General features: G+C 45.3%; 1 protein-coding gene across 3 annotated transcripts in view; it reads left to right on the forward strand.

Annotated features, from left to right (window-relative positions):
* The window catches only part of RTF2 (replication termination factor 2), a 54484-nt gene that overhangs the window by 6805 nt on the left and 35050 nt on the right, over window positions 1-12629 (forward strand). For all 3 annotated transcript variants that reach the window (XM_003419907.4, XM_010599446.3, XM_064276244.1), the window contains exons 4-5: window positions 571-710; window positions 3336-3414. In XM_003419907.4, coding sequence (XP_003419955.1) covers window positions 571-710; window positions 3336-3414 — 219 coding nt within the window. The remainder of the gene's footprint in view (window positions 1-570; window positions 711-3335; window positions 3415-12629) is intronic.

Genomic DNA, 12629 nt, shown 5'->3' on the forward strand with positions numbered 1-12629 from the left:
ACGAATACTGTCTGTAGGAAGGATCCACCTCCATGAGGTCGTCTATGGGCAGAGCTGATACAGAGCTTTTTCTTAGTGGGAAACTTTTCGTGTCAGAAGTTATTTCTCCCCTTCAGCCAAGGATTGGACAGGACCATAAAACAGAACGAGACAAAAGGGGCACACCAGCCTAGGGGCAAGGACTAGAAGGCAGGAGGGGACAGGAAAGCTGATAATAGGGTAGGGAACCCAAGGTCGAGAAAGGAGAGTGTTGACATGTCATGGGGCTGGTAACCAATGTCACAAAACAATATGCGTACCAATTGTTTAATGAGAAGCTAGTTTGTTCTGTGAACCTTCATCTAAGTACAGTAAAAAAAAAAGTAATGTAAAAGAAGTTGGTGGATTAAAAACATCTTGGTTTCTATCAGAACTTATAGTTCAATTTTATATCCATATCAATTGGTGACCAAGGAAAAGTAGCTAGGAATAAGAGGTTCGCTTGGGAGGGCACTCAAGTAACAATTCTCTGTTGACATAGGTGATCATTAAGGCAAAGGATGATCCACTTACATTGATGCTTTTTCACAGAATGTCACAGAACTAAAGCTTTCTGATAATCCTGCCTGGGAAGGGGACAAAGGAAACACCAAAGGTGACAAACATGATGACCTCCAGCGGGCACGTTTCATCTGCCCCGTCGTGGGCTTGGAGATGAATGGCCGGCACAGGTCAGTGACAGGCGGAGGGACAGATGACGTGGAAGTCTGCTTTAATAGCAGTGGGCTCATTAGGGTTTGTGAAGTGGCTTAGCAATCACATGGATTCTTACCGTGTCCCTTGGTTTGGGCAGCGCCTCAGGAAATGATGCCAAATTCAAGAGTGCATTCATTCCCCATCAGCCATTGGTGATATGACTTCTGAGCCCACTCAGCTCTTTGTTTTCTGTGGCCTCCTGTTCCTGAGAGCAAAAGAACCCAAAATAAAGCAGGCTTTTAAAAATCTCACGGGTGACAGTTAGAGAGGAGACCTGAGTGTGGTCATTGGATCATGCTTTCCTGTGGGAGAGGAAGCAAAGGACACATGTTCCACATCAGACAAATCCCATTTTCCTGCAACTGCTGGAAAGTGTATGATGGGAAGCAGTGGCATCGAGTCTGTGGTCCATCATTTGGCCAAGGGCCCAGCTGATAGTGACGACTTGCTCTGAATTTGTAGCTAACCAGCCCCGGGGTTGGAGCGCCAGAAACCTCACCATTGAGCTGGCTGTAGCAAATGTAAGTGACCTGTACGTTTTCCTCTTTGAGAAATAGAGTGTTGAGTGTGCAAGTGATCTGTTGTTATAGGATGGCTCCCACTCGGCAAGAGCTTTGTGCCCCTTCCCCGACTGCTCGAACTGGCTGTAGAAGTGTCTTTAGTAGCTGGTAGTCCACACTGCCCTCGAGAATCATGCATCTAACACCAAACCTGAACCCACTGCTGTCGAGTCGATTCTGACTCATAGTGACCCTACAGGACAGAGTAGAACTGCCCCATAGAGTTTCCAAGGAGTGCCTGGTGGATTTGAACTGCCAACCTTTTGGTTAGCAGCTGTAGCTCTTAACCGCTATGTCACCAGGGTTTCCGCATCTAACACAAGACGTACTAAAAGATTGCTTTGGTTTTTTTTTTACTATTTTCATTCATAAAAGGGGGGAAAAATCATCTCAACTAAGTAAAATCTTTTATTGGCTGTAAGCAGCCACATTTAATCTTCAGCGTTCTCGCAAATTTGTGGACACTGGTTTAAACCTGTCACCATCCAGTTCCGACTCATAGGACCGAGTAGAACTGAACCCTGGGGTTTCCAAAGCTATAATCTTTATGGAAACAGGTGCCACATCTTTCTCCCATGAAGCAGCTGGTGGGTTTGAACTGCCAGCGTTTTAGTTAGCAGCTCAGCGCTTAACCACTGCACTACCAGGGCTCCCTATACATTGATTTAGTAGGTGTATTTGGGCAGCTTGTCATGTGCCAGGCACTGTGGCCGACTACACCAGAGAGACTGACCGCCGTGCTCTGAATGGAGTGACTGAATAATGTAATGATTTATGGATTTGGAGAGGAGTAAAATTTAAGACTGAGGACCTTTTGCTTTTAAAGATTATGGCCTTCTGCAGATAATCTGAATTTAAACCATTTAGGGCTCTTTCTCAAACTTCAACATTTGGATCAAGCAGGAAATATTCTGGGGAACCAGATTCATGCTGCTTGACCTTGTCCCACTTCTTCCTTTGGAAAACCATGGTTCATCCCAAAAGAGGAAGTTAGCGGAAATGGACTCAACTATGGAGTCTTGAATAGGGGTTCCCTGTTGACGCTTGATCCAGTTGTGGCTTTCCCCAGGTTTTTCCCCCTTAATTTGCTGGTTAGTCTCCTCCCCTTTTCCTCTTCCCAGGTAATTGCACTTTGGATGCTTTGGGTTTGTCCACCTGCTATGTGTAGAGCCTTGGCACTAGAAAATAGTTTTGGATTGGTTTACTAGTAAAGTTCATGTATTAAAGAATTAAATACACAGAAAGAGAGAAATTGCTGATGCAGTAAATCCTTTGGACCTTTGTTTAAAAAAACAATTTGCTGATTTACCAGTAATTAGCGTCTAAGGAGCCGTGGTGGCACAGTGGTTAAGTAGTTAAGCACTAGGCTGCTAACCGAAAGGTTGGTGGTTCGAACCCACTAGCTGTTTCATGGGAGAAAGATGTGGCAATCTGCTTCGATAAAGTTTACAGCCTTGGAAACCCTATGGGACAGTTCTACTCTGTCGGGTAAGGTCACTGTCAGTCAAAACCTACTCAACAGCACTGGGTAGTAAGCGTTCATAAAAAGGGATTTGCTTTTGGTACTAAGCAACATTTAATGAATCTGGTACAGTGCTCCTAATTGAGTTTTTGTCAGGCTATTCTGCATCTATATTAAAAAAAAAAAAACTAATTGCTATGGAAGTCTAGTCCAACTCATACGGAACCTATAGGACAAAACTGCCCTATAGGGTTTCCAAGGCTGTAGTCTTTATGGAAGGAGACTGCCACATCACTCTCCCACGGAGCTGTTGGTAGGTGCCAATCATTGACCTTTCTGTTAGCAGCTGAGTGCTAAGCAGGGTTCCTGTGTCCACTGTAATCCCTGGGAGATTAGATTTTTTTCTACATACTTATTTTTTTTTTTCTTTAATGGAATCTAATGTAATGATTTTTAACTTTGTGGTTCTTGGCCTTTACATAAACTGAACAAATGTTAATTGATAATGTGGATCATTACTTGCAAATTATTTCTGAATTGTTGGTGACGTTGTGTTCCGTATTGGATTATCCCTCCAGGTTTTGCTTCCTGCGGTGCTGTGGCTGTGTTTTCTCTGAACGAGCCCTGAAAGAGATAAAAGCAGAAGTCTGCCACACAGTGAGTTCCTGACATTTGTCATTCGTGCTTTCTCAGTAGCTGAGGAAATCAGGTGGCTTCGGGTCCTTCCTCCAGTTGTCATTTAGACAACCTCCAGTTCTTCCTGAAACACACATCTAATAAGTTGTCTCTCTGTGGAAAACCCTTCTAGGGCTCTTCACTGCTGAGAGTCCAGACTCAGACTGCCTCTTGTGACATGACCCCTTCCTGCCAGTTCAGGTCTCCCTTGTGCCTCTGTCCACTCTACCCAGACCTGCCTGCCTGGAGGGTTCCTACTCCCCCCAGGAGACTTAGTTCCAGAGTCGCGACTTCCTCCCTGAAATCTGGCCGCCCAGTCTCCTTCCCTGGTCCCTGAACACCTTGTTATCTCACTCACCTCATGATAATGTAACTGTGTATTGATGTGTCTGTTTCCCCCACTGGACGGGGTTGCGGGCAGGGAGCCAGACTTGTTTGTCTCACTCTCTCCAGGGCTGCTTATCTCCAGGGCATTTAGCATACCCTCAGTAAGTGCTCTCAGTGTAGCCGAGAGCCTTTTCAGCTCTCTTGTAGGAAGTACTGGTGACATTGCTTGAACAGGTTTCTGCTGAAGCCAAGAACATTTGTATGCCTGCCACTCTGCTGGCCCTTGGAAAACCTGGCATTTAGCTTAACCCGGTGGATGCCAGCCAGCTCCTCCTTTCACCTGTGCAACTGCGTACATCTTATTAGGCCTTGCTATAGGGCTTCTATCTGTGGAGAACTAGTCTTTCATTTGGCAGCTTCTTTGAGTGTCTTTGATGGGCCAGGCCCTGTCCTGGGCATCTTAAGGTGGGTTATTATGGTGGACAAGACAGGGGAAGACCCTGCCTTCAGAGGACCCACATTCCAGCTGGGAAGACAGCCACTCACACGGTGAGCAAGGCAGCTTCAGATTGTGACCAAAGCTGGACACGGGGATGGGACGCGAGGGAGGCAGGCTGCTCTAGCCATGGCTGGCAAAGGCCTCTGGGAGTCAGGGTTTGAGCTGAAACCTGGAGGGTGCGCAGGAGCCAGCCATGGCCAGCATGTGCAAAAGCTCAGAAGTGATAAAGGACTTTGCTTGTTCAAGGGACAGGAAGTGGGGCCATGGGATTGAGGTTGAAGAGTTAGGTGGGGGTCGCCCCTTGCAGGGCTGGGTGGCCACACTGAGTCTTGTGCATTTTGTTCTGAGATCAGTGCGAGACCACGGGGCTGTCTGAAGCCAGACCTATGTGCATCTGTTAGAATGATCCCTCTGTACACTGAGCTGGACACAGAGGAGGGCACACTGGGTGGTGCCGTTTAGATGGGGTTCAGAGACAGGCAGAAGCTCGTCAGAGGTGGTGAGGTCAGCGCTTATCTCTGAGAAGAGCACTGGCTGTATGTAGCCTTTTGAGCGTCCTCTTCCTCTTGGCACAGTGCACCCAAGAATCGTCCGTGTGTGCACATCTGTAGTTTGCTCCTTTTATTGGCTGGGAGTGTCCCACTGTGAGGATGTGCCACACTGGTTCATTCGTTCCCCAGCTGAGGGCATTTAGGTTGCTCTCCGTTTGGGGCAGTTAGGAATAAACCCCTTGTAGAATTTGGAATCCATGTCGCTAAGCTTTTGAAAAAGAAATTCATAGAAAAATGTACTTGGGATTCAGTGTATGTCATTTATTCACCAGTATTTGTCATGTCTCCTGTACTAAAGACAATGTCACAAGTGTTCCCAGGGAGCATTCCTTGCCCTCAAGGCACCTGCAGTCTTGCAGGAATCATAACTTATGTGGAAAATTCTACTCCATGTTGTTATTGGAAGCCAGCTATCAAGTGGGTGGTAAGATGCTATTGGAGTTCATGGGCCAGAGGGCTTTCTTTGGTCTGTGCTGGTGAGAAGTGGCTTATGAAGGAGGAGCATTTGCCCTGGGTCTTGAAGGAAGGGTGTGATGCTCAGTCCCCGGATTGGGATGGGACTACTGGTGGGAGGGGTGCTGCTTTCGGCTGGTCCACAGACAGGGCAGGAACTGTCTGTACGAGACACCATGGAGTGAGACTGCTTCAGAGCTTCTGCTTGCTTCAGGGAGAAAGTCTCAGTTTGAGCCTAGCCTGGCTTTAATACCTCTCTGTTGTTGTTGTTATTGGGTGCTGTGGAGTTGATTCCCACTCATAGCAACCCCATGTGACAGAGTAGAGTTGCCCCATTGGGTTTTCTCAGCTGTAATCTGTGGGGAAGCAGATGGCCAGGTCTTTCTCCCAAGGAGGCACTGAGTGGGTTTGAACCACCAACCTTTTGGTTAGCAGCTGGGCACCACCAGGGCTCTTTAACAGCTCTTTAACACTCTCAAAGCTCCCAATGCAGAGTAGACCTTAACTCAGAGCTGGGGCAGGCGGGATCTAGCAAGACTTTGTTTTGTGTTCTCTGTTTTTATGGTTACTTTAAGGCAAAAATTTATCGTAGAAATGTTAACTTTTAAAGTAAATTTAAGTAGAAACAATGGGTAGATTGGAAGAAGAATATTAAGATAATACATTACAGGGGAATGCCTGAAATTTGTGAAATGCTGTCATAAGTGAGGGTGTGTATATTGGGAAGCAAGGGACAGGTGGGAGAGGAGGAGGAGAGGCATCAGCAGAGGGAAAGCCCCTGGCAGCCTTTTGGTGATAGAGGGTCAAGGTATAGTCAAGGCACCCAGCTGTCAGGACTCGGGTGGGGGTACAGGAGCAGGGAGAGAGGCCAGAGGTGAGTGTCCGACTGGGTTGTGGAAACCCGCGGGTGCCGTACAGGCACGTGAGTAGTTGCAGCGCAGATTAGGAAGCTACTGAAGACTCTGCAGCAGGAAAGCGCTTCCGGGACATAAATGGGTAGGCTACAGAGGATGAGCAGAGAGACGAGAGGCTGACCAACAGCAGGCCTGAGAAAAGGAGACTGTGTGAGAACCCTCGAAAGGAACGGAACCTCAGCGCCCAGGGCTCCTGCGGGGAAAGGAAGGAACAGTGTTGGAGTGTGTGCCTGTTTTAACAAGCAGCACGTAAGATGCTGGGTAGGTATTAAACACAGTTACGGGGACACTCAGGAAGTCTACGTGAGGGTGGAAAATGAAGCTGAGATTTATTCCAGAGACCAGTTGACCTAGATTAGCAGTTCCCAGACTAGGCTGCCCCTTAGAATCACCACTTGTTTCCATTCCCCACCTCAGATCCCCAGGAGCAGAATCTGCAGGGTTGGAGGAAAATCCCGTGGATTTCTAATGTCTAAAGGTTCCCAGATAATTCTAACAACCATGCTTGGCAGACTCACGGATTTAAATCCAGCTTTTTTCATAACCATAATGGCAGCTGTCTCTGACATTGGCGTGCAGTTGTCCTTTGCACTGGCTGACTTAAAACATCCCTGCTAGTGACCATGTTGACAGATGTGCAACAGAACAGAACTGTCTGCACAGATGAATGAATAATTTATTTTATAAGGACCAGCACAAAGCTGGTTGCTATGAGGCAGAGGTTAAAGATGTCCCAAATGTCCAACTCTTCCAAACTGCTGTCCCACTCCATCATCTCTAACGTCAACTCCCCGCCCCCCCCATACTCTCCCTCCCAGCTTTAGGCTCCATAATTTGCTGCAGGGTCTCACAGAACTCACAAACGGTGTCTTAGGGAAATGGCTCACACAGTTGTGGAGGCTGGCAAGTCCCAAATCCATGGGTCAGATGTCGGGCTGGAGGCTTTTTCTGACCCGCATGGCTGCAGGGGCTGACGAACCCAAACTGGCAGGTCAGGGTGCTGGCTCATGAGGCTGTGGAAGCTGGCGAATCCCAGAATCAGCAGGACAGAAGGCAGGCTGCTGACTCAAGCTCTGAGAAGCAGAGGTCAGGTGATCACGAACCAGATGCAGAATCCATACTAAGAAGGAGAGAACTTCCCCAGAGCATTCATGTGCGTTTGATGCAGACCACACCCTCAAGGAAACTCCCCCTTCTTAAGTCACACCCTTTAGTAAGATACATCAAGATACATCCCTAATCCTGCCACATTAACACAGCCACAGGCATAGAGTCTAGGATTCATTGCACATTGCAAAATGGAGGATAATTACATCAGATCACAAAGTGGAGGACAACCAACCACTGCTGGGAATCATGGCCTAGCCAAGTTGACACATAACCAAAACCATCATAGGTTCCATATACTTCATTTGCATAGCCCGGTTCAGTCACTGTGTGTGAGTCATAGAGACTATGGCTAGAAGGGCCATATTAAGTGATTCATTGCACCACGACTGAGTTTAGCACAGAAGGTGATTTTATTTCACAGAAATACAACATTGCAAGGGAACTCCAAGATCATTTTGCTGACTCTTGGGAACGTATGATGAAAGCTAGTAAACTTTTGAAATTCTATACCTTGAACAAGGAAAGAGCAGGAGGCAGAGGAAAGGGGAACAGCGCTACAGTTAGCGGGTTGCATGAGAGGAAGCAGAGACCAGGTGATAAACAGAAACCCTGGCTGCTCCGACCGCCTCGAGTAGAGGCTGCCTGGTTATCAAAAACTCCCACAGTTAAAACAGGATGCTCGATGTAATTCAAGCATGCCTCATTTTCTTAAAATTTTCTTTTAAATTTTTCTTAAAAATCAATTTCCTGCCAGAAGAACAAGATGATGAGTGCTTTTCACTTATATAATCTGCATACAAATTGCCTTTGCATAGCTCACCTAAATACTGTCCAGCTCAGAACATCATAGAGAATGGGACGGCCAGTGGTACGCTAGAGTGGGGATCATTCGTTCCTTCACACAACCGATGTTGAGAGCCTATTGTCTACCAGTCTTGGCTCGCACACCTGATCTGGCCTTGGGGCTGTCACAGCACCTCTCTGGGCTTTAGATTCTAGTATATAAAAAAAAATTCAGAAGGAATTATAGTAAATTCTCTGACAGCTTTCCTTCTGGATCTAAAATTACTAGCAGTAGTATTTTAAAATGAAGAAACAAATGATAAATTTCTATACTGTTATCAGAATTTAAACTCCTATTTCTAATGTAAAGTTTTTTAAGGTTTGGTAATACCAAATCCAGGTAGTCCCTGACTGAGCACGTATTTGAGTTATGATGAACCAAACTTAGGACTGTGTGGGCTGTTTTTTGTTTTATATCTTATCATTAGTAATATGTACTACATACAATGTTAAAATGTATCCGTAAGTTTATATGTAATGTTTCCAACCCCCGAAGACAAAGATCAGATTTATAAAGATCCTGATAATAAGAGGCAATAATAATGAAAATTAAAAAAAAAAATTTGACCTAGGTCAGAACCAGCTTACAGTGGAGCTGTCAGAACCAAACCACCTCGTAAGTCACGAACTACCTGTATGTCAGTCAGGGTTGGCTGGCTGCTGTAACAAAACCCCCCCAAATTTAAGTGGCTAATGCAGTAAAAGTTCCTGGTTGGGCAGCTTTCTTCCAAGGGTAAGTCTGGGGCCATTTTAAAGCTCCAGCCTCTTCTAAATTATGGGGTCCCCTCCATTCAGGTGGTGTAAACAGTTAGTGCACTCAGCTGCTAACCAAAAGATTGGAGGTTCAAGTCTGCCCTGAGGTGCCCTGAAAGAAAGGCCTGGCAATCTACTCTCAAAGCATCAGCCATTGAAAACCCTTTGGAGCACAGTTCTCATCTGACACACGTGGTGTTACCGTGAGACAGAATTGACTTGATGGCAGCTAATTTTTTTCTCCATTCAGTTGGCTCATGGGGAAATAGAAGAGCAGATGTGTCGTGGGTAATTTTTATGAACCAGGCCTGAAGTGATGCTCATCGCTTCTACTCACATCTCTTTGGCTGGAGCTCAGTCACATGGCCATGCCTAACTGCAAGGGAACCTGGGAGACGTAGTCCAGCTGAGTGCCCGGGAAAAGGGTTGAACAGTAGCCATTTCCTCCAAACTCTGCCAGAGTAGCCGTTTCCTCCAAACTCTGCCAAGAGGAAGAGAGAAATGCTGTGTATCATGGTTGTGAATTTCTCCATGAAGATGTGGATGACAGTGGAATAAAACCATCAATGTCAAATTAAAGCCTAAAACAAACTTTCATTTTTTAGTTTTTTTATTTGAACGTTAGATGTTAGTAACCTCGGTGGTACTCAGGGTATGTGTTTTCTCTGCTTTTCAGTCTGTAGTTCCACCCAGATTTGTTTTTTTCAGTTCACTAGAAGAGAGTAGAGGGTTTGAGACGGCTCTGTTCTGTGCTCTGAAACACATGGCATGCGCACTTGGTTTCAGTAAACAGAAGCCAAAGAGATGTAGTTGCTAGGCTTTTTTGTTTTCAGCCTAAACAAATCACTAGCCAGAAAAATAAATTGTATTCCCCACTGGATTCTTTGCCACTTGTCATAAGAAGAAACATGGTGGAGTAATTACCGGCTGAAGATAAGTGATGCTGTGTTCTTGGCTCAGTGAGCCAGACCTGCACTGCTGGCCTCACCTGGGAGGGATTTGGTGTTTTGTTTCTTTTTTAAGAAATGCAGAAGCTCAGGTCCTACACCAGACCTACTGAGTCAGAATCTGCATCTTTACAAGATCCCCAGGTGATTTTCTGCACAACCAAGTTTGAGAATCACTGGTTTGGATAATATTAGAGGTGTGATCAGTAGCATTTGACTTGTTAGCTTCTGGCTTCATTTATTCAGGCTTTATAGATAGGTGAGTGTAGGGTGTGGGTATTTCAAAGTCAAGAATGCGTATTCCTACTGATATGTTTAGTTCTTTTCTTGAAGAGGTTGGGGTAGGAATGGGGGAGGTTAACGGGTGAGGGGGGTGAATGTCTTTACAGGTGATCAGGTCAACAGCTAATTCTGATTCCAGGCTCTGGCCTCCTTTAGGGTATTTTGGTTTTCTCCCATCTTTATGGTCTTAGTGAATCTTAAGACTCAGGGAATCTCATTGTATACAGTACAGGCAGCCTTAAACTTTTACATGTAAGGAAAATCTAACAGAAAAATCAAACAGTAGACTTTATATGTTAGCAGGCAGGCTGTATTCCCAGAGAGCTAAAGACATTACCTTAAGATCCCTATTTGTACGTCACCTTTAAGATGCAGTCCTTAGCAGTGTGTTTCAGACCGTTTTTACGTGTGATTTAATTTTGTTCTTTTCCTTTACGATTGAACACAGTGAGAGAGACTCAGAGTAGAGAAAGCACCAGGTGGATTAAATGGATGAGGCCCTCCTTGTTGTTGGTTCTCATACTAACACGAGACGCTGCTCTGTCTTGGCCGACCTGGCCCTGTCACGTCACAGCGGCCGCTGCCTCTCAGCCCCGCTTCCTTGCACTTCCCCCAACACTCCACAGATAGGCACCAGGTTGTTCCTCTGATCTCGTGCTGCTTCAGTCCACCAGGCCTTTAAGTTACTTTTAATATTTTTGTTGGATCACCCTGTTACTGGAATTCTTTATTATTATTATTATTATTATTATTATTATTATTATTGTAATTATTATTACTCAGGTAGCTTATTCCATACCTCGGGGCAGGTATGCATTTCAATTGATCCTTCTTTAGTGTGAGGAAAGGGTGTGATAAGGGCCTGGCCTCTGGAGCCAGAGTTCTGGACCCAACTCCCAGCTCCACCCACCTGGCTCTGTGGTTTTGGGAGACTGCCATTGTCTCCCCATACCTCAGTTTCCTCATCTGTGAAAAGTGTCGACGCCATCCTGAGTGCTTCATCCACATTAGCCACCATCCCGGTGGGTAGGCCCTCTTGTTAGGCCACTTTCAGAGTGAATGAATGTGCTGTGAATAGACACTGGGTGAAATGAATGGAGGCATGTGTTTCAGATAATTGTCTTAGTTACCAAGTACTGCTATAACAGAAATACCACAAGTGAGTGGCTTTAACAAACAGAAATGTATTTTCTCATAGTTCAGAAGGCTGGAAGTCTGAATTCAGAGCACTGGCTCCAGGTAAAGCCTTTCTGTCTGTGTTGGCTCTGGAGAAAGGCCATTGTTGCTTCTGCTTCCTGGTGCCTTGAGATCTCCATGTGTCTTGGCATCTATCTTAGCCCAACTCTCTCTGTGCTCACTTGTTTAGTCTCTTTATAGCTCAAAAGGATTGACTCAAGACACACCCTGCATAGAGGTTAGGATTTACAACACACATTTTATGGGGACTTAATTCAGTCCATAACAGATACAGTCCAAAGACTTGAGCTTTTTTTTTTTTTCTTTTTTATCGGGTTTGCACTTAGCTGCTATTGAGTTGTTCTAAAATATAGGGGACAGAATTACGGTAAATTTGAGCGTTCTGAACAGCCCGTCAGAATGTGTACCTGCCGGGGACACTGCGTGTTTGGCTTCTCCTGTGTTTTAGCTACAACGATGTACAGAAAAGCAGTAGTGTGCAGCCAATCAGACCCCTGTGTGATAGTCTTTGACAGTCTCAACACTCCAGTGTGTGCTTTCATGACAACTAAATACCTCTAATCTACAATTCACTTAAATTCCGTGTGTGATCTCTGCCTCCAGAACTCATCTTCCTTCTCTTCAGCCTCGTGCTCTTCAAGGGTGATTTCATTGGCTCTGAGTGGGCTTTGATTTCATTTGTGTCTGAGAGGCTTCAGTTTACTGAGGCACTGACACTTTGCCTTCGAATTATACAGCTGTTTCTTTAGTTTCCTCTCCTGTGGTTCCTGGTCACCCTTTAGAGAGGGAAAGTATATGTAACTCCTCAGAAGAAAAAAGGTCATTGTTCTGGATTGAACTGTGTCCTTCCAAAATATGGATTTTAAATCCCAACCCCTATACCCGTGGATGTAATCCCATCCCAGAATAGGGTTTCTTTGTTATGTTAATGAGACCATATGGAGGGTGTGTCCTAAACCTGATGCCTTTTGAGATATAAAAAGAGCAGATTAGGCACAGAAGCAAGCAAAAACAAACGGGGGAAGATAGATGCCCTGTGAAGAGCACCAAGGAACCAAGGAACAGAAGCTAAAAGAAACAAAGATCTTCCCCCAGAGCCAACAGAGAGAAAGCCTTCCCCTAGAGCCGGTGCCCTGAATTTGGACTTCTAGCCTCCTAAACTTTGAGAAAATAAATTTCTGTTTAACTAAAGCACAATAAAAAAAAAATTTTTTTTTTCTATTTGCTAAATCTACGCACTTGTGGTATTTTTTTTTTTTTTTGTACTTTAGATGAAGGTTTACAGAACAAACTAGTTTCTCATCAAACACTTAATACACAT

This window comes from Loxodonta africana, chromosome 24 (genome assembly GCF_030014295.1).
Source record: "Loxodonta africana isolate mLoxAfr1 chromosome 24, mLoxAfr1.hap2, whole genome shotgun sequence".
Classification (NCBI taxonomy): Eukaryota; Metazoa; Chordata; class Mammalia; order Proboscidea; family Elephantidae; genus Loxodonta; species Loxodonta africana.